Source organism: Budorcas taxicolor, chromosome 3, assembly GCF_023091745.1.
Source record: "Budorcas taxicolor isolate Tak-1 chromosome 3, Takin1.1, whole genome shotgun sequence".
NCBI lineage: Eukaryota > Metazoa > Chordata > Mammalia > Artiodactyla > Bovidae > Budorcas > Budorcas taxicolor.
The window spans coordinates 2,543,261-2,565,163 of NC_068912.1; the positions used below are offsets into that span (position 1 = coordinate 2,543,261).

The 21,903-nt window shown below is 47.2% G+C and overlaps 1 protein-coding gene across 3 annotated transcripts; it reads right to left on the reverse strand.

The window, feature by feature from the left end:
• Window positions 1-177: 177 nt before the first annotated feature.
• Window positions 178-16,490, reverse strand: POGK (pogo transposable element derived with KRAB domain). 3 transcript variants are annotated; one of them, XM_052637551.1, is made up of 6 exons: window positions 16,406-16,490; window positions 14,863-14,996; window positions 9,246-9,372; window positions 8,380-8,478; window positions 5,331-6,814; window positions 178-1,993 (listed from the first exon to the last, which is right to left on the reverse strand). In XM_052637551.1, exons 2-5 carry the CDS (start codon window positions 14,992-14,994, stop codon window positions 5,343-5,345), a joined length of 1,830 nt encoding a protein of 609 aa, XP_052493511.1. In that variant the 5' UTR covers window positions 14,995-14,996; window positions 16,406-16,490; the 3' UTR covers window positions 178-1,993; window positions 5,331-5,342. The 3 variants fall into 3 exon arrangements, with proteins under 3 accessions (XP_052493511.1, XP_052493512.1, XP_052493513.1); XM_052637552.1 differs by lacking the exon at window positions 16,406-16,490 and adding an exon at window positions 15,225-15,327 and having other exon boundaries at window positions 14,863-15,051; XM_052637553.1 differs by lacking the exon at window positions 16,406-16,490 and adding an exon at window positions 15,225-15,268.
• Window positions 16,491-21,903: the final 5,413 nt, after the last annotated feature.

The window sequence follows — 21,903 nt, forward strand, 5'->3', positions numbered from 1 at the left end:
CCACACATATTTACCTTTAGAGATACCAACAGTAATTACATTGTCATCCCATGAACAGACTTTTTTATTCAAGAATATAAGATATTGGTACCAAACTGAGTGGAGAATGAAGTGTAAATGAGAGTTTGAAATGTGACTTTTTAAAAATGCTAGCAGATAATAAACCACCAGAGCCTATTGTCTTTATTATCAAAGTTTATTGTTAAGAGTCAGTTCCTATCTACTGGGGAGTACAACTATGCCTCAATATGTGCTATAGTATCCCTAGGGTAATAGCCATTCTGCAAAATAGTTGTACTGGGGCTCTGTTAGGCATAGATCGTAAGTCAGTGGAAGAGTGAGCCCAGAAAACCCCGACAGTAGAGCCATTACTCTAGGAAGTTCCAGTGCTGTGCAACCTGTAAGGCATCATCTGTCAGCTGATGATGAGACTCGAGGTGTTGGTGGAATGAAACAGGAGTTGAACCCATTTTCTACTCTTCTCTGCAAGACAACTATGGCTCCAGTGCAAGAACCAAAAACTAGGTCTTATAAAATCCTTTAAGCTCCCAAAACAAGTAAAACAGGACATAAAGAGGAAAGGGCCAGGAAGCAGGATAGTGGAGGATAAATTAAGTGGAATTGGAGGGAATGAAAAGTAGCTGGATTTAGATGCCATTTGAGATGATAAAAGAAAACTGCAGCTAAAAGCAAATGAGGAAACAATTCAAACTTTGAAAAGTAATTAGACACCAGAAGTTAAAGTTCCCCTCTTGGAGGAAAACTGGTTTTAAAAAATGAGGAACATGGGTCACTAAAAATAGGAATGAGTACCTGAGTAGAAATAGGTGTTTCAGAATGCCAAGAAGATTATACAAATGAGCTGGGTCTATAGGAAGGAAAAGTGGTTATGGTAACCTGTTATCCAGATCTGACATTGGAATGACATTTCTAGCAATGGCTTTGTCTATGAGGTTCTGGCATATTTTTTTGTAGCACAGGTAGCTTTGATGGAATGTTTTAATAACACCCAATTTATGTGGGAATGCAAATTAGTGTAAAATTTCAAGGATCTCCCACCTATTTCTGCAGGATAGAAGTTTAGAAGTCCTGAAACAGCTGTGGCTAAAGGCCCAAGCCCTCTTACCACCCTTGTGATAAAAATATTAAGGAATTAACCAAACAGTATCAGGTGAGTCAATGGGCTTTGTACCATGTAGACAGCAGATAATTTATGGTGACTTCTGCAGGCAGCCTGAGAAACAAAAGAGCTTGTGTACTAAATGCTACCCTATCATTAAATATAATAATAATGAAAAATAGGGCCATTAAATGAGACCCTAGAAAAGTCTAGCTGCCAACCAGATTGGGAAGATAAATAAAGTAGCAGTTTATTTTAATCTGTATCTTCCATACTAACCTAGTTTGTCTGTAGAAAAGCCATCTGCTGGCACTAGGCCAGTATGTCTGAATTTGGTCATTATTAGCATCTCATTTTTCCAAAAAGAAATGAGTAAGTAGCTCGTGTACATAAATGACCATTTCTACAAAGCCTTCTCTGCAGTCTTGACCTGTGTGGGGACAGGTTCTACTGATGGAAGCATTTTTAGAGGCAGAAGGAAAAACATTAACGAGGTTTTCTCCAAAGAAAGAATACCAGTGGAGTTGGGCCCATATGATGAGTTTCTTGTTGGTGTTGAACAAATGGTCTCTTCTCTAGGAAATACGTTTGCTCACCCCTATTTACAGGTTCTATAAATGTAATTTCTAAAACAAGAAATGAGGCAGAGGCAGTTTCTGTTCTAATCACGTCTCTGATGAATGAAGGGTCCTCAACTTTTCGGACTCCTCATGGATGGGGCTGGGCTCTATCCCAGGGCCGGATGCTCAGGCTGCTGTCCAGATCTGGGTTATTTCAAGCCCCACGGCCTTTTCCTGCTTCCCCTGTGCATTCAGGCTGCGAGGAATCTTCCTGAAGCTTTTCCTCCCCAAATGTTCCAAACAGTTCTATTTGCTAGAAAACAGAACATAAGTATGAGTTAACCTTTGGATTTTAGACACTGTAACTTCATGAACATAATTATTCCATTAGTCACATTTCCAAACAGATGAGAAGAGGCCATTTTATGCCCATATGTCTCCTCTCAGATGTCTTATTCACTGATAATCCTGTCTACTTCTATAACTTTCTCGGCTCAAAACCAGGGCAACTATACAGAGACCTGTGGCTGTCAAGATGAGCCGAAACTCATGGTTCTGATGTAAATGCACGGCCCATGTCCACAGCTCTGCCCCAGCCTTGTTTTCTTCCTTTTGACAGTTTTTGATCCAGTCCTATGGGTAGCATATACCTTAGCAAATTAAAAATACACAGAAATGTCATCTGCTTAAAATCCTTCAAGCTAGGCTTGAGCAGTACATGAACCAAGAACTTTCAGATATACAAGCTGGGTTTCAAAGAGGCAGAGGAACCAATGATCAAATTGCTAACATCTGATGGATCATGGAGAAAGCAAGGGAGTTTCAGAAAAACATCTACTTCTGCTCTATTGACCATGCTAAAGTTTTTGACTGTGTAGATCACAACAAACTGGAAAATTCTTAAAGAGAGACGGGAATACCAGACTACCTTACCTGTCTCCTGAGAAACCTGCATGCAAGTTAAGAAGCAACAGTTAGAACTGGTCATGGAATACCTGACTGGTTTCAAATTGGGAAAGGAGTATAGCAAGGCTGTATATTTAACTTATTTAACTTATATGCAGAGTGTATCATGTGAAATGCCAGGCTGGATGAATCACAAGTTGGAATCAAGATTGCCAGGAGAAACATCAACAATCTCATATATGCAGATAATACCACTCTAATAGCAAAAGTGAAGAGGAACTAAAAAGGCTCTTGTTGAGTGAAAGAGGAGAGTGAGAAAGCTGGCTTGAAACTCAACATTAAAAAGAACTAGGATCACGGTATTTGGTCTCATCACTTCATGGCAGATAGGGAAAAAGTAAAAACAGTGACCAATTTTCTTGGGCTCCAAAATCACTGCAGACAGTGACTGCAGCCATGAAATTAAAAGACGCTTGTTCCTTGGAAGGAAAGCTGTGACAAACTTAGCACATTGAAAAGCAGAGACATCACTTTACCGACAAAGGACTGTATAGTCATAACTATGATTTTTCCAGTAGTCATGCATGGATGTGAGATGATGATTGTGTTCAGTTGTGTCCCGACTTTTTGTGATCCCATGGACTGCAGCCCACCAGGCTCCTCTGTCCATGGGATTTTCCAGGCAAGAGTACTGGAATGGGTTGCCATTTTCCTCCTCCAGGGGATCTTCCTGACCCAGGGATCGAACCCACATCTCTTGTGTCTCCTGCACTGGCAGGCAGATTCTTCACCACTGCACCACCCGGGAAGCTACAGGCCAAGGGACTCTCAAGAGTTCAGCACCACAATTCGAAGGTGGCTGAGCGGTGAAGAATTGATGCTTTCAAACTATGGTGCTGGAGAAGACTCTTGAGAGTCCCTGGGACTGTAAGGAGATGAAACCAGTCAATCCTAAAGGAGATCAACACTGAAGATTCACTTGGAAGGACTGATGCTGAAGCTGAAGCTCCAATACTTTGGCCACCTGAGGCAAAACAGATTCATTGGAAAAGACTGATGCTGGGAAAGACTGAAAGCAAAAGAGGAGGGTAGCAGAGGATGAGATGGTTAGACAGCATTAGTGACTCAACGGACATGAATTAGAGCAAACTGGGAGACAGTGGAGGAACAGAGGAACCTGGAGTGCTGCAGTCCATGCGGTCACAAAAAGTCAAACACAACTTAGCGACTGAACAACAATGGGGTGGGGGAGGAAGGTAAATGTGGTAAAAACTCACTATAACTCCTATTTGATATTCAGTGGATGCAATATGATGGTTAGCAGGCTGAATTCATAAAGGGAGGCTGAATTCATAGATTAGAGGACATGAGGGAAAAAAAGCAATTTTAGTGATTTTGACCGTAAGAACTTCTAGTACAATTTGATTTGGGCTTCCCTTGTGGCTCAGCTGGTAAAGAATCTGCCTGCAATGCAGGAGACCTGGGTTCGATCCCTGGGTTTGAAAGATCCTCTGAGAAGGGAAAGGCTACCCACTCCGGTATTCTGGCTTGGAGAATTCCATGGACTGTATAGTCCATGGGGTCGTTGGAAAGAGTTGGACACGAGTAACTTTCACTTTCACTTGATTTGGGGGCAGAGAAGGAGACTTAAGTCACTCTTCAGCTTACGCAGCATGAAGTGGGGGTGTCTGACAGGAGATTTCATTTAGAGAAAGCAGCAAGTAGGATGGAAATACCTAATTATACTTTACAGGAAAGAAATATCAAAATACATTTAGGTCCTTTGTAAAAGGAGTGCTCTCTTCATATTAAACACTGTTGGGAGGAACAAGTGAACTGAACAAATTAGGGAAATAACAAAAAAGAATATGTGTCTGTTCTCTGTATGCTGCCCACTGTAGGTGGTCACTTTCCGCTCTCAGGGGTTTGGGGGGAAGAATCATTCTACTGGTGTTTGGTAGTCCTCCACTCCCAACTTCCTATTAAAGCGGTGGCCCTTCTATACTTAACTCTGAAAATGCCAGGCCTTATTGTCTTCAGACTTCACTTACTGGAGTCCTAGATAAGCATTCTGGTTTGTTTTTTGGTACAGAATTTCAGTTTAAAAATATCACCCTTCACATGTCTGTGAAATTATTGTAATAGTTTATTCCATGTGAATGTCGTCATCAGGATAAGATGATGCTTTAAAACACATTTGATGTCCCAGGGAAAAGCGAACATAAGCTATTTCTTTCATTCCCCACTGGGCTACTGCAGACTACCCCAGATGGAAACTTGAGACCCAGGAGACGCAGTTTGAAGGTGCACACGTCCTTACATCCCAGCTCTCCAGGCTAGCCAAGGTGAGCACAGTTGCTTCAAGTGAATCAGGTACACACGTTGGCCCTATATATTCATGATTTATATGGGGAAGAAAAATTATGGTTTTGCAGACAAAACTTTTTAACGGAGTCATGTCAAACTATGCTCCTTCAGGATTAAATAATTTCAGCATTATGGCTCTCAGATTAAATGTTCAGGCAGCTCACTCGTTCACTTCATGCATTATACAAAATACCCATGAAATAAGCCAGGCAACCAAAGTTTCCTATGAAGGAGAAAATGCTGACGGCCTGCTACCTGCAGCACTGCACTGTGGGGTCGAAGAGTTCTCAGAAAGAACGGCAAGAGACAAAGGGCTGTTTGTGAGACCCGACGTGTCCCGCGGGGACGGCGCCCAGCTGCCCCTGCCGGCTGCTCACCTCGGCCTTCCCTCAGCGGCTCTCTGCCAGGCTCTCAGCATCACACTCCTTGGACGGCTCCCCTCCGCCTGGCAGCTCACTCTCGATTTCCCACAGCACGTCATCCTCATCCTCCAGGTTGCTGGAGATGTGGCACTTCTTGAACCCTTGGACGATGGACTCGCTTGAGATGCTATTCCACGCCACCATGACCCACTCCAGAAAAAGGCCCAGCGGCGGCTTCTTGGCGTTCCCGGTGGGGCTCAGCGCCAGGTTCCCCGCCAGGAGCCAGTTGGAATACTGGGCCCGGACACTGTCATTCAGTGGTTTGTAGACCACCACATCCAACACCTGCAGCTGCGAGGTCAAGCCCCCCGGAATGATGACCATGTCAGTGTTCATGCTCTCCATGGAGCTCTTCACCGAGTCGGTGGCATGGCCCCGGAAGCCATTCAGGATCAGCAGCCCTCGCTGCTTGGGCACCGCGCCCGTCCTCCGCCTCCACACCACCTCCAGCCAGTCCTGCATCAGATCCTCCGTCATCCATCCATACCGGTGGCAGCGGATTTCCATGCCACTCGGGAACTTCCCAGGGGGGATGTACGTGCCCCTCAGAATGATATATGGAGGTAACTTCCTCCCATCAGCCAAGACACCAAGCATGGCTGTGATTTTCAGTTTCTCCCTCCCTGGCGTCTTGACCAAGACAGGCTTTTCCCCCTGGTTGTCCACAGTCACCCTCGAGGGCACCTCTAAGCAAATGGGCGTCTCGTCTGCATTTCCCATCTGAGCCACCTGGTAGTCGTGTGCCCTGCGCAGAGCCAGGACGCTCCGCTGGTAGGTGACAAGCTTCTCCGTCAGGTCTTCAGGCAGCTGCTGGGGCACGGGCACCTTATGCCGCAGAGACAAGTCATACCTCCGCATCATTCTTCGACACCAGCCCAAGCTAGCCTTGAACCCTTTCTCTGGAATGTTCATCTCCTGGGCAATCTCCAGCGCTTTCAGCTGCATGGCCTCCCTGGTGATAGGGTCCCCTTTGGCCTGCATGTATCGCACATACTCGGCCACGCGCTGGTCCACCAGGGCGAAGCGCCCGTTCTTGGGGCCGCGGAAGGCACGCCGCATGGCGTGGGCGTTCTGCAGCTGCGGCTTCACTTTGCGCCAGTCGCGGACGTTTTTCTCCAGCACCCCAAACTGCTTGGCCGCCTGGCAGTTGTTGGTGCTCTCGGCGTACTCCACCACCATTAACTTGAACCCTGCGTCGTAACTGCGGCGCATGCCCCGGCTGAACTGGAACTTTCCGGCCAGGTCGTCAGCCGAGAGGTCGTACCCGGGGAAGCCCATGGCCATGTAAAAGGGGTACCCCTCGCCCCACTCGGGCAGCTCTGTGATGTCCCGAGGCAGACGGAGGCCAAAGCCATCCAGGTGCTGAGGCTGGGGAAACTGTGAGGCTGCGTTCATCGGGCCCGCCCAATCTGGGGGCTTCATGTCGGATTCTTCCTTTTCTGGAAGACATACAGGGAGGGGTGAAGATAGTGCCCGTCAGTCAAATGATTTTGGGGTCATTCCTTGATTTGTTTTTGGTCAAAATACCAAGACTACCTGAATCTGAAGTTCACTAAAAGCAGTCACTTTAATAACAGATACTTCCAAAGTCCTCACCCCTGTGCCCGTTCCCATAGATGACCACATCTACTTCTCACAATAACTGTTTCTTTACTCTGTCTTTGCGGATGAGTGTAGAAAAATTCAGTAACGCATCAAGGTGGCAAAGCCAGAAAGTGGCAAGGGCTCGCAACTGAACACGGGCACCAAGCTTGAGTAATGTACTAACTGTGAGGGCCATGCCTGGGCCAAAATAACCTTTACCTGGGTGAGAAGCCAAATACAACCCATTCTACACATAGTGTTACAGAACTGTATCATCATGAACTGAATCATATCCCTTAAACCAAGAAAATCTATAGCAACACCACACTTAGCAAAGTTAAGCTTATAAGGCAGAAGTATGGTTTTTGCATACCCATGTCAGAACTGGGTTTCACTGTATGTTTCTATTTAGAGAGTGGTCACAGAAATTTACTATTACTCAGGGATATTACCATATCTCACCAAAACTAAGAACCCATCAATTGCAAGACGTACCATTACATGCCGTTAAGAAAAAAAAAATGCCACTAGTGAAACTAACATGCCATCAGTTTTAAGTGTTAGTCACTCAGTCATATCTGACTCTTTGCGATGCCATGGACTGTAGCCCAGGTTCCTCTGTCCATGGGATTCTCCAGGCAAGAATACTGGAGTGGGTTGCCATTCCCTTTTCCAGGGGATCTTCCCGATCCAAGGATTGAACCTGGGTCTTTGGTATTACACGCAGATTCTTAACTGTCTGAGCCACCAGGGAAGACCCACCAGTTTTAAGAAGCATTCTCAATTGCAGAGATGTTAAAGTGATGAGAGAAATACATCTTTTAGAATCAATGAAGTACAGCATTTTAAACTATTACTTATAGAGAGAAGGCAAATAAAATCACTCTGGCTATTGGGAAGCTGTATTTATCCAACTCCTGCTCAATAGCTGTTTCTCAGTACAACACTGTATGCTTCTTTAGACGCATTTGCTCAAATGTGTACTACAGCTGCCACTGCTTTTTCCATCCAAGATGAAGCAGACAGGAAGTCAAGTAAATCACCCTGGATGCATGCTTTGCCACGCTGTTTTTCTTAGCTTTCAGAAGTGTGTGGTATGCTCCCAAGGCAGTCAAGATGTGCACTGGGCCAAAGCCACACAAACTTCAATTTCATTCACCTGCATACGAGGTTGCACCTTGAGATTTATAACCCGCAGTTGACAGATGAAGAAACGGACAATCAGAGACGTGGATGAAGTTGCCGAAGGTTACACAGCATGGGAAACAAGGAGATTTTGAAACTCCAAAGCCCATAGTCTTTCTGCCTCAGAACCTTGCCTTACACTTAAATACCCCCAGAATGTACCTTAATGTAAACTTAAAATCCATCTTCATAATTCTCCCACTGGATGCCTTCTGGATTGGGTTAATGATAGTACCTGCAAAGGTTCCTCCTTGGAGCTGCCATTCATCAGAATTCTGAGACTCCTCCTCCCTTTCCAACCGAGTGATCATGTCAGGCTTAGGGAATGGGAATTCTGTTTACAGGAAATAAAACAGGTTAACAGCTGTGTTACTGTCTTGGAGAATTGCCAAAATAAGTACTTTGTAGTACTTAAGCAAACCTCCCCTCCACTCTCACCCCTACCGTCTTCTCAGTATGGAGATTTATGAAAGGCAGTAGAGAAGGATTCAGGGATACTTAAAGAAAAAATATGATGGGAAATAGGTCTGTCCAAGGGAATTTATGGATCTCTGATAATGAGGGCCCGGACTAGCAATGACAAAAAGGAACTGCATTTAGCAGGGAAGTGGGTGTATGCAGCCATTGATCTAATGAGCATTCCAGTACCTGCACGAGCCAAGTGGGGAAATCCCTCCAAATGGTTAGACTCTTATAATATCAGTGCTGGGAGGGAAGCAACAAGGATTCTTTGGGGATATGTCCCCAAGCTTCTGAGGCTGACAGGATAACAGCGAGGCCTGCCTTCTCTCCTAGGAACGTATAAAGTACAGGCCCAGATCCACAGTGACATTTCTTAGATGTCTTTATTTTTTTTTTTTTTGATAAGTACGCCTGGGTTGAATGAGGATGGTTCTGAGAGCTGGCATGAGCTGCTGAGTAGGAAGACACAATATTTATATCCTGCCTAAGTCAAAAACAGGAAATTAAATGGGCACAGGCATTGAGGGGACAGAGTCCAGGTTCAGGAGAGAGGTATGTTGCATACACCTGAGAAGAGAGACACAGAATCAATTCTCTGGGCTCAGCGCTTCTAAGAGACAAAGGAAAACAAAGTTTTACCCAGAGACAGGACAGTTTCATAATTCATCCTCATGACCTCGCGGTAGAGAGCCTTTTGTTGCTCCGTCAAAACTTCCCACTCCTCATCGGAAAAATATATGGCCACCTCATCGAACAGGGCTGGCACCTGCAACGGTGAACAGGCTTTTCTCAATGGCTCGTCGGCACATGTAGATGCAGATCACACACCACTATCTCACAAGGGCGGGCCTGGGCCTGGAGACTCATCAGTCCTCACACGGCTCCAAGGTGCAAAATCTGGATGTCAACAAGGTCCACTGTGCCCTGCTGAGTGCTTGCCACACTCCCATTCACGGATAAGGAGAGCAGAACCCTGAGATGAAAACTCCCCACCATGGATCACCAGGTCGAGAGACTGGATCCTCACACGAAGCAGGGAGAGCTGATCACGGCTAAGCCCCCACCCAGAGCCAGTAGACTACAGGAAGGAACATCCTGAGGCGGTTCCCCTGCCAACACAGCCCTGCTGTCTCCCTCAGTCACAGACCCTCAGACCACGGGGTGCTGGGGGTTGCCTGGCACTAGTCTCCAGCTGCAGAGCGCTAGCCCCAGTGTATGACTCAGAACCCAAAGCTGCCCGGGGAGGAGCCGGTGAGAGCAGGGACCTCATCTGGCCTTTTCCACTCCATAAGAGGACGAGGAGGAGGAGAGAAGGGCTAATTAGAGCTTCAATTTATGTAATGAGATACTGGAGCAAACTGGTTTGCTTTGATGCCTAGACCCACAGCAGAAAGCCCTAAAGACAGAGCTCCACTCTCCGCTCCCGTACCTCCCTGACACTGTGGGCCAGTGGGAGGGGGTGCCCACGTGGTCGATTGCAGCCAAGCCACCCAGACCAACCTCCTCTTGTTCAACTCTTTTCTTTTACTACGTGTCATCTTGCAGTCATTAAAAATCCTATTCCAAAGCTCATATTCAGTGGTAAAGCATCACTGGGCTGCTGTGTTCAGAGCTATTTCCCGTGGCGCAGTTTAGAGCCTGGGGGGATCATGATGATGTTTTCCATCATCTTAGAAAAGTTCAGTGTCTGCACGGCCTGCAGCTTCTTCAGGTGTCTGGCCATCAGTCATTTAGACCTCCTGGCCTTTCCGCATTATTCACAAAGTCCACCCCATCCCTCCCCACCCTCACAGCCCCTTCCACATAGGGAGAACTTCCTGCGAAAGGCCCTGTAACTGCTTCATTTATTTCCCCCCAGAACCCCATTTAAACCAGGAGGAAACTGGCTCAGAGCAGCCCTGTTTCTGGTCTAAAATCCCACAGCCAATAAACAATAGGGTTGAGGCTGGGACCTAGGATGTCTGACTTCAAGGCTCCAAGCCCTTACAGAGGGCAGAATAGCCTCCCTGGTACCCAGCTTGCATGCTCTCACTTCTACCCCACACGCTCAGTGGAACTTGGCTCCAGCAGTTCCTTAACAAACCATTCCCACTCCTCCAAAGACCAGGAGGTCTCCATACGTGCTGCTTCACAAGTCTTTCCCATTCTTGGCCTGGCTGACACCCACCCACCTTCCAAGATTCAGCCCAGATACCCTGTTCCCTGGGCAAGCTGGCCTCAACCTGGGCTGTGTACCTTGTAATGCCCTGGGCTCAAGGCACTAATCACACTGCAGGATCCTCTTGGTGTACCTGTCTGCTTCTTTCACTAGAGTATCAGCTCACTGAGGGCAGAACCTGGGCTTACTCTGTTTTGTTCCCCTAAGCCTAGGACACTTCCTGTAGAAAGTAATCCCTTGAAATGCTGTTTTTGAGTCAAAGATTTAAGTATACACTCTCTTCGTTTCTCTTGTTCTACCTGGAATAGTTTCAAATAATCATTAAAATTTGTCTGTCACAAAACTGAGCCTACTCTTTGGAGTAAGAATGGACAAAAATGCCTAGTGTAAAATACCAGGAGGTATAATGGATTGGGTCTCCAGGCTCTGCTCAGATTTCATCAATCTGGAAAGCCAGGCATCTAGGAATTTTCCATCCCACCCCATCCCACTTCCCAGGCTTTTGAACAACTCTCCCTTTGGCCTTTTCTCTCCCTAGGAAATTTCAGATCTAGGCTATACCTATTTATAGTCCCTTTCCCTTTGCTGATAAAACAGGACACAGGACTGGCTGTGCCTGTCATTTCAGAAGGGCGATCCCTATCAGCACTCATAGAAGGTAACACGTACCCAGTGTGGTAAAAATACAGCAGCCCTGGAGTGGTGAGAAGGCACCTGGAGGCCGGGGTTGGATTCATCCATGTACGACTGAGCCACGGAGGGTCCTCAGACAAGCCCACACGATGCTTCAGAGGCACACGGTGTAGTGGCTTAGTAATTCTGCTCACAGCAACCTTCTGTGAGAACTGAGCAAGCCTTCAGCTAGGCCCTGCCGTGCGGGCCTCCCTGCTCTCTACAGAGGCCTTTTATCTGGCCAAGCACAGCAGAAGGTAAACAGGGCCAGCCCTGGGCCAAACTCAGAAATCAGGCAGCCAGCGTCCAACCCCCAGACTCCCACCCTTGCTGGGTCTCACAGGTAGGGGCCCTCGATCCCTGCCCTCCTCCCTTCCTAGAAGGTCAGGGACTCATCAGATAGGTGTACTTCCTTCTGCTTGTGTGTGCTGCCTTGCTCGGCCCCAAGAGCTGTCATTCCAATGCTTATCTAACTATCCTAGAGTACTTACATGCTGCCCAGGCATGCTAACGAAGCTGTATAACCACTCAACAAAGGCAGTGGGGCTCTTAGGGCAGAGGCCTGGGACCAGTGCACTGATAGAGTGCCTGCTGTATGCCAGGCACTGTGTAGGGCATTCCTTCTTGCACTCGTATTGAATCCTTTAGGTAATACAAGGATATGGGGATCACTACCCCAGTTTTATGGGTGAGCGAATGGCTGATAAGTATCTTGCCCACGGTCACAGTTAGCAAGTCTGACTCCCATGCCCACACTTTCTCAGCAGGTCACTTAGGCCCCTTCCTCGTGGCAGTAGCAAACCCCAGGGTCCCTTAAGAAAGATGAACCGAGGACTTCTTCCTTAGAGCTTCTAAGGAGAGAGTTCAGACTCCAGGGCGCAACATACACCCCCGAGCGGCTGGCTTGAGCCTGAGGCCCGCCCTGCTTCTCTCAACCGTCTCCTCCACTCCCTGACACGCACCGCAGGCTCCAGCTGCAAGAGCTACTGCTGACTCTACACAGAAACTTTTTTTCCAGTGCCTGTGCTCCTGGCTTCCTAGATAGCAAGATCTTCCCTTCCCTTGGCTGGTTCCACCTCTGCCTAAGACTTGGTTCAAAGTACATGTTCCCTTTTCTCTACCTGAAATTGTATTTCTACTCCAATTCTCCCATGCAATATTACCCTTATAGCATGGTTCTTAAGATTGAAAGCTTTTATTGATTACCCTAACACAGCTTACAGCCAAAACACATACGTAAGAGACAGATTTGATAGTTTTCTTCTAGTTGCCCTGGAACAGGATTTTTTTTCACTCAGCACCGCTGACACTTCTGGCCAGATCATTCTCTGTTGCAGGGGCTGTCCTGGGTATCACAGATGTATGGAAGCATCCTGGGCCTCTACCCAGGAGATGCCAGTAGGCTCTCCCACTTCCCAAGTTCCACCACAAGTCATGACAACCAGAAATGTCTCTGCCCAGATGTACCTGGGAGGGGGCAAAACTATTTACTACTCAAGACCAGGTCCTTGCCTGTTTTTTCCAGGCGTTCTCCAGCCTGTAGGAGAGACTGTCCAGACCTGACATCTACCACAGAATTCCAAATACTGTGCAATTAATCAGATTTACTTTCCTGTCTTCCTCATAAAACAAGTATTAATAATTCCACGAGACTAAGAACTTTGTCTTAATAACACCCAGCACTGCGCTGAGTAACTGCAGATGGATGGCAGGTTGCTTGGATGCCACACATGCCAGTCCTCCTCCTCCAGCTCCGCTGGTTACTTCCTTTCCCAGCCAAGCATGGGCTTCACCTTGCTCTTTTCTGAGTTGTCCCAACAGACTCTAATGCTTGCTTCTACTGCACCTGTTTTGCATGCTTCTCCATTCTGTCTAAATGTTCTCGGTTGGCCAGTATAGCCTCAAAGCATTGAGTTCTTGCTCAGGGCTAGATGGGATGACTCCTGCTCTCTAAAATCTCTCCAGCTGCAGGGATTAGAACTGAGGAGGACAGCAGCAGGGTCTGAAGAGACAGAAGCAGTCCAGCTTCAACAGCTCGACTGGCAAACCCACAGCCTGGAGTCGTATTTTTTTTTTTTTTTTCTTCCTAATTGAGTATAACATACATACAACAAAATGCACTACTTTTAAGGTTCCAGCTCAAGAGGTGTTTTTAAGAACAGAAGTCAGCATACATGTGTATCCCAGGGGCAAAGCAGATAACCCTGCTGTACCTCATGCAGTGGGAGGGGAGTAGGACGAGATAGTTTGCAGAGACCATGATTCTATGGATACAGATCTCTCATTGGAAACAAAGCATACTATGTATACCGATGACATTCATACACAGTGGAAAACTAAGCAGAGAAAAGGAATGTCATTTGGTGCTTATTTAAAATGTTTACCATGCATGCTGAGTTATCATGAAGTCCAGTAAGTACTGTAAATGATGCACACACCTGTAACTATAAATATCTGTTGCATTTATACTTTAAATTTGAATTCTATCACACGACAATGTTTGCATACGCTCCCTACTCACTGCTGCCTACTATCCCAATCCCTCCACCCAGGGCCAGCTGGAAATGCAGTTCTCTCCTGTGTCAACTACTGTAGAGGTGTTCACACAGAACCAACCGGCCTCATCCCATAAAGCTTTCCTCATATCAGCTCAGTACCCCAAGACTTAAATGGTTTAAGTGGTTCCCTTCAATCAGTAGTAGGTGACAAAGATTTTCTCCTCACCCCAAATTTGGTCAGCCTCTGAGCCCTCTTCTCCACTTGGCCTCTACCCCGGGCACACACACCTGCTATGGTCCACAGTCTGCACAGCCCAGTTTTAGCAAGAATTCCACTAAGTCAGTTTAGAAAGAATCACCCCCTGATGATGGCTCCTCTTAGCAATTTTCCATTCACTGAGCCCTATGCTTTCTTCTCTGGCTATAAAACCCCACTTGTCTTTACTGTTGCGCTCTCTCCTGTTCTCTTCTCTCTCCTGTTCTGCCAGTCTTGAAGCCCATCTCAGTAGTTCTGAATATTAATATATTCCTTAGTATATTCCTTATTATCTAAACAAGTGCCAGAATAATTTTTCTTTTACACATGGGTCAGCAGACATTTAGTTGATATCTACAAGGTGCCTGGCATTAAGCAGGATATAGGGAATCCATGGGTACAGGAGAGAGACACAGCCGTGGCCTCTTGGACTTCCAATCTTGATGGCGATACATTATGTGGCTAAAGAGATAGTTCTCATAACTAGCTTCTCCATTCTTCGCTGTGCCTTTTAAAGCCACAGAACTGTTTTCTCAGGAATGCAAACACACCGGACTGGGCTAAGCTAGGCTATTTTTACTTCCTGTGGCTGCCTGAGGAAGAGACTTTACAAACCTGGCTCCCAGGCCTGCCCCTCACAGCTGTTTGAGGACCCCACACCTTCTTACTTACCCATCCACCCTCTGAGCAGATTCGGACTTTTTGCATATCTGTGGGGCCATCCTCCAGTTCCCGGCTCTGAATCTCTTCTTCTTCTTCCTCTTCTTTCAGGGTCAAATTGAGAGGGCAGGCTGTGGATGCCATCTCTGCAAGCAAGATTCAGTTCAGAAAAATCAGGTGCTAGTGTGAACTCTTCAAAGCCTGTGAAGGGGACAGCTCAGGTTACACAAACCTTTTTAGCCCCAGGACAGTTCAGGGGAACAAGAGAAAGGGAAGAGCCAGGTCTGGGGAGGAAGGGCTTCAAGGAAAGCGTCAGGAAGCTGGAAGGTGACATTTAGTTATGAAAAGAAGAGGGTTGCAGGCAGTCAGCATACCTGGCTGTGTTCAAATATTTAAAAGACTGGAAGAGAGACCAGACTGGTTCTGTAGAGACCCAAGGGCATAACAGGTTGGTGGGTAAACATTCCAGGAAGTTTTATTAATGCATCAAAAAGCAGAACTTTCTCATAGCCAGTGCCACCCAAACATGGAATCAGCAGCAGGTGTGTTGGCTTCCTGTCAATGAAGGAATTTGAACTCATAGTGCACTCGCTCAACTGGGTTGTTCCTACAGGGCCAGTTCAGTGTCAGGAGGTTGGTTGGCCCAGAAGACCTGGACTTTCCAGAGTCAAAGGTTTTGTCCATGAGCCAGGTCAGAAGATAGAGTCATTCTACTTTTAAGTGACTTTCCAAGCCCAGGACCCTTAGTGAAGAGTAATGCTTGGATACCCAAGAAGAGGCAGAAATCACCAGGGTCTGGGGCCCACCCCTACAGGCAAAACTCATTGCATCTGGAGAGCAAATTCTCTCTTCTGCAAATTCTCTTTCGCCCAGCTCCTACGCCAGTACAAAGCCCGCGCTCCTGCCCTCTAGGGGCGCGGGCAATTCCTAGGTGTGAAGTGAGTGTGCATCTGGTGGGCCGCATCCTCCCAGGCTTCCAAAGAAAAGATCCTTCCGGAGTTCAAAGTCCGCTTCTTCGGTATTTTCAAAAAGGACGGGCAAATGCAGCCAGATACGTCTGGGGCGGGTGAACAGGCTTCAGATCCCTGGAGCTGCGGCCAGAACTTAGCTACGGCCTCCCCGGCCAGCTCCCAGGAGGTGGGGGCGCCGCCCCACAGCAAAGGTGCGGTTTAAGAGGTCCCCGCCGCCGCCGCCCACCCGCACGGCGCCCCGCCCGCCGCCGCTGCCGCGCCCCCGGGGCGCGCTCGGGTTTCTCCAGCCATCTTGTCCCATTTCCCTTTCTCCGCGGCCCCGCGCCGGGAGCGCTCCCGCCGCCTGCCTGCCCGCGCCCGGCCCGGCCCGCCTCCCCACCTGGCCCGCTCCCGGCCCCAGCGCACCTGCCGAGCGGCCGGGGCCGGCGCCGCCTGCCTCCCCCGGCGGGCCCGCAACAAAGGCGGCGGCGGCGGCGGTGGCAGCAGCTGCAGCGTCGGCGCCCCCGCCCCCGCCGCGGCCCTGCGGCCTGGGGCCCGAGGGAGGGGCCGCGCTGCCCCCGCCCCGTCCGCCCGCGCGCACTCACCGCCGGGCCGAGCGCCAGGGCGCGGGCCGGGGCCGCGGGTGCAGACGCCGAGGGCTGCGTCCCGGCTGTCACAGCGCCATCCTCCCCGTCTCTCTGGCTTCCCGTGCGCGCGGCCCCTCGGGAGGGAGGGGAGAGGACACGTGGTGGGAGGAGGGAGGGTCCGGCCGGGAGCTGAGAGTGTTGGGAGGCGAGGGGAGGAGCGCGGCTGATGTCAGCGGGCTCGGCGGCGCCGGGGGACGGCGTCCGCGCCAGCTCCCGACCCTCCTCCTGGCGTGGCTTCCGGCTGGTGAGCGCCCTGCCCTCCTCGAGGCTGAGCTCCTGACCCACTGGCAGGCTATACCTCGCCTGCCTGAACAGTCTTGCACTCTGCCCTCTTTGCTCCCCTGATGCCGTTTCCAGTGCACCGTCCGTGACCTCGGCATAGATGAGGCAGGAAGAGCCCGTATTTACATTTGAAGTGAGCGTAGCCTGGGTGCACGCGTTCCTGCGCTTATTTGCATGAACCACTGCTTTGCGCTTAGTTAGATGAGTAAGTACTCCGGGTACTCGGGCCGTGCTTCAAGGACTGTGTTATGAAGAATGACCAGCAAGGGCATGAGGAAGAGTGAGGGGTGTTGGATTTGGGGGGAAGCCTGCATATGCACATTCTGGCTGGCCTGTCGGAACTTTGTTGTTACGGTTCAGTCGCTCAGTAGTGACCTACTCTAGGACACAATGGACTGCAGCATGCCAGGCTTCCCTGTCCTTCACCATCTCCTAGAGTTTGCTCCAACTCACGTCCGCTGATGCTATCCAAGCATCTCATCCTCTGTCTTCCTCTGCTGCCTTCAATCTTTCCCAGCATTAGGGTCCTTTCTCTATTCTCATCAGGTGGCCAAAGCATTGGCGCTTCAGCTTCAGTACTTCCAATTGATTATAAAGGGTTGATTTCCTTTAGGACTGACTGGTTTGATCACCCTGCTGTCCAAGGGACCCTCAAGAGTCTTCTACAACACCACAGTTTGAAAGCATAAATTCTTTGGCGCTCTACCTTCTTTATGGTCCTACTCTCACATCCATACATGACTACTGGAAAAACCATAGCTTTGACTAGACGAATCTTTGTCAGCAAAGTGATGTCTCTGCTTTTCAATATGGTGTCTTGGTTGGTCAAAGCTTTTCTTCCAAGGAGCAAGCGTCTTAATTTCACAGCTGCAGTCACCGTCTGCAGCGATTTTGGAGCCCAAGAAATAAAATCTGTCACTGTTTCCATTTTTACCCCACCTATTTGCCATGAAGTGATGGGACCGGATACCCTGATCTTAGTTTTCTGAATGTTGAGTTTTAAAGCCAGACTTTTCACTCTCCTCTTTCACGTTAATCAAGAGGCTCTTTAGTTCTTCTTTGCTTTCTGCCATTAGAGTGGTGTCATCTTCATATCTGAGGTTATTGATATTTCTCCCAGCAATCTTGATTCCAGCATTTTGCAAGATGTACTCTGCATATAAGTTAAATAAGCAGGCTGACAATATACAGTTTTGATGTACTCCTTTCCTGATTTGGAACCAGTTCGTTGTTCCGTGTCCAGTTCTAACTGTTACTTCTTGATCTGCATACAGATTTCTCAGGAGGCAGGTCAGGTGGTCTGGCATTCCCATCTCTTTAAGAATTTTCCTCAGATTGTTGTAATCCACACAGTCAAAGGCTTTAGCATAGTCAATGAAGAATAAATAGATGTTTTTCTGGAATTCCCTTGCTTTTTCTACGATCCAACGGATGTTGGCAATTTGATCTCTGGTTCTCTGCCTTTTCTAAATCCAGCTTGTACATCTGTAAGTTCTCAGTTAATGTACTGTTGAACCCTAGCTTGAAGGATTTTGAGCATGTGAAATGGATATAATTGTGTGGTAGTTTAAACATTCTTTATCATTGCCCTTCTTTGGGATTGGAATTAAAACTGACCTTTTCCAGTCCTGTGGACACTGCTGAGTTTTCCAAATTTGCTGGTGTATTTAGTGCAGTACTTTCACAGCATCATCTTTTAGGATTTGAAATGGCTCAGCTGGAGTTCCATCACCTCCACTAGCTTTGTTCATAGTAATGCTTCCTAAGGCCCACTTGACTTCACACTCCAGGATGTCTGGCTCAAGGTCAGTAATCACACCATTGTGGTTGTCTGAGTCATTAACAGCTTTTTTTGTGTAGTTCTTCTGTGTATTCTTGCCACCTATTCTTAATCTCTTTTGCTTCTGTTAGGTTCATACTCTTTCTGTCCCCATCTTTCCATGTACCCATCTTTGCATGAGTACCCATCTTTGCATGAAATGCTCCCTTGGTATCTCTAATTTTCTTGAAGAGATCTCTAGTTTTTCCCATTCTATTGCTTTCTATTTCTTTGAATCTATCACTGAGGAAGGCTTTCTTATCGCTCCTTGCTATTCTTTGGGACTCTGCATTCAGATGGGTATATCTTTCCCTTTCTCCTTTGCCTTTCATTTCTCCTCTTTTCTCAGCTATTTGTAAGGCCTCCTCAGACAGCCAATTTGCCTTTTTGCATTTCTTTTTCTTGGGGGATGTTTTTGGTCACCACTTCTTGTACAGTGTTACTAACCTTCCTCCACATTTCTTCAGGCACTCTGTCTATCAGATCTAATCCCTTGACTCTATTTGTTACTTCTACTGTATAATCATAAGGGATTTGATTTAAGTCATACATGAATGGCCTTAAAAGGCTTCTGCCCCTACCTAGTCAGCTGTGTGCTGGAACTAAAGATAGCTGTTCCACCTCCAAGGGCTTATTCTGAGCCCTCGATGGGACCACTGTGACTCACAAGATGACAGAGTAGAAGGACATGCACTCATCTTCTCCTGTGAAAACTCCAAAATTATAACTCACTGCTGAACAACCATCCACAGGAGAATGTTGGATCCCACCAAAAAAAGACACTCCATGTCCATGGGCAAAGAAGAAGCCCCAGCAAGATGGTAGGAGGGGCGTAATTACATTTTGAATCAAATCCCATACTCGCCAGAGATGCTTGGAGGGCTCAAACAAAATCTTGTGAGCCCAGAGAGACTGAGCCAGACCTGCCGTTGAGTGTTTGAGTGTCTCCTGCAGAGGTATGGGTCAGCAGTGGCCTGCCACAGGGGCAGGGGCTCTGGGTGCAGCATACCTGGGTCACACAGCATGTGGCATAAGCCCTCTTGGAGGAGGTCGCCAGTAACCCTGCCATAGAGTTGCTGAGCAGATGACCCAGAAAGTGCAGAACAATTATACCAAATAAATTATTGCACTGTTAAGAAAATTCTAGGATCCACAACAGATTTCCCAACCTGGGGATCTGACCAAGGGGCTGAGAACCCCCAAGCCATTTGATTTTGGAAGCCAGTGGGATTTGATTACAGAACTTACACAGGATGGGGAAATAGACTCTTGGAGGGCACAAACAAAACCTTGTGCGCACCAGGACCCAGGAGAAAGGACCCTACCCCACAAGAGACCGACCCAGACTTGCCCAGGAAGGTCCAAGATTCTGGTGGAGGTATGGGTGGATAGTGGCCTGTTGCAGGGTCAGGGGCACTGAATACAACAGTCCATGCACAAGACCTTTTGAAGGAGGTCGCCATGATCTTCATTACCTCCACTATAGTTTTGTCTTAGGTCAAACAACAGGGAGGAAACACAGCCCAGTCCATCAACAGAAAATTGGATTAAGGATTTACTGAGCATGCCCCTTTCCATCAGAACAAGACCCAGATTTCCCCACAGTCAGTCTCTCCCATCAGGAAGTTTCCATAAGCTTCTTATCTTTATCCCTCAGAGGACAGACAGAATGAAAATGACAGTCACAGGAAATGAGTCAAACTGATCACATGGACCACAGCCTTATCTAACTCAACAAAACCATGAGCCATGCCATGTAGGGCCACCCAAGACAGACAGGTCATGATGGAGACTTCTGACAAAATGTGGTCCACCGGAGAAGGGAATGGCAAACCACTTCAGTATTCTTGCCTTGAGAATGCCATGAACAGTATGAAAAGGCCAAAAGATATGACATTGAAAGATGAACTCTACAGGTCAGTAGGTGCCCAATATGGTACTGGAGAAGAGTAGAAAAATAACTCCAGAAAGAAGGAAGAGACAGAGCCAAAGTGAAAACAACGCCCAGTTGTGGATGTGAGTGGTGATGGAAATAGTCTGATGCTGTAAAGAACAATATTGCATAGGAACATGGAATGTTAGGTACATGAATCAAGGTAAATTGGAAGTGGTCAAAGAGGAGATGGCAAGAGTGAACATTTTAGGAACCAGTGAACTAAAATGGAGGAAATATGTGAATTTAATTCAGATGACCATTATATCTACTACTGTGGGCAAGAATCCCTTAGGAGAAATAGAGAACCCTCATAGTCAACAAAAGAGTATGAAATGCAGTATTTGGGTGGAGTTTCAAAAATGACAGAATGATCTCTGTTCATTTCCAAGGCAAACCATTCAATATCACAGTAATCCAAGTCCATGCCCCAACCACTAACACTGAAGAAGCTGAAGCCAAACGGTTTTATGAAGACCTACAAGACCTCCTAGGACTAACATGCCAAAAAATATGTCCTTTTCATCATAAGGGGCTGAAATGAAAAAGCAGGAAGTCAAGAGATACCTGGAGTAACAGGCAAATTTGGCCTTGGAATACAGAATGAAGCAGGGAAAAGACCAAGAGAACGCACTGGTCATAGCAAATAACCTCTTCCAATAACCTAAGAGAAGATTCTACACATGGACATCACCAGATGGTCAATACCAAAACCAGACTGATTATATTCTTTGCAGCCAAAGATGGAGAAGCTCTATACAGTCAGCAAAAACAAGACCAGGAGCTGACTGTGGCTCAGATCATGAACTCCTTATTGCCAAATTCAGACTTAAATTGAAGAAAGTAGGGAAAACTATTAGACCATTCATGTATGACCTAAATCAAATCCCTTACAATTATATAATGGAAGTGAGAAATAGATTCAAGGAATTAGATCTGATAGACAGAGTGCCTGAAGGACTATGAATGGAGGTTTGTGACATTATACAGGAGGAAGTAATCAAGACCATCCCCAAGTAAAAGAAATGCAAAAAGACAAAATGGTTGTCTGAGGAGGCCCTACGAATAGCTGAGGAAAGAAGAGAAGCTAAAGGCTAAGGAAAAAAGGAAACATATACCCATTTGAATGCAGAGTTCCAAAGAATAACAAGGAGAGATCAGAAAGCCTTCAGTGATCAATGCAAAGAAATAGAGAAAAACAATAGAATGGGAAAGAATAGAGATCGCATCAAAAAAATTAGAGAGACCAAGGGAATATTTTATGCAAAATGAGCACAATAAAGGACAGAAATGGTATGGACCTAACAGAAGCAGAAGATTCTAAGAAGAAGTGGCAAGAATACACAGAAGAACTATACCAAAAAGATCTTCATGACCCAGATAATCATGATTATGTGATCACTCACCTAGAGCCAGACATCC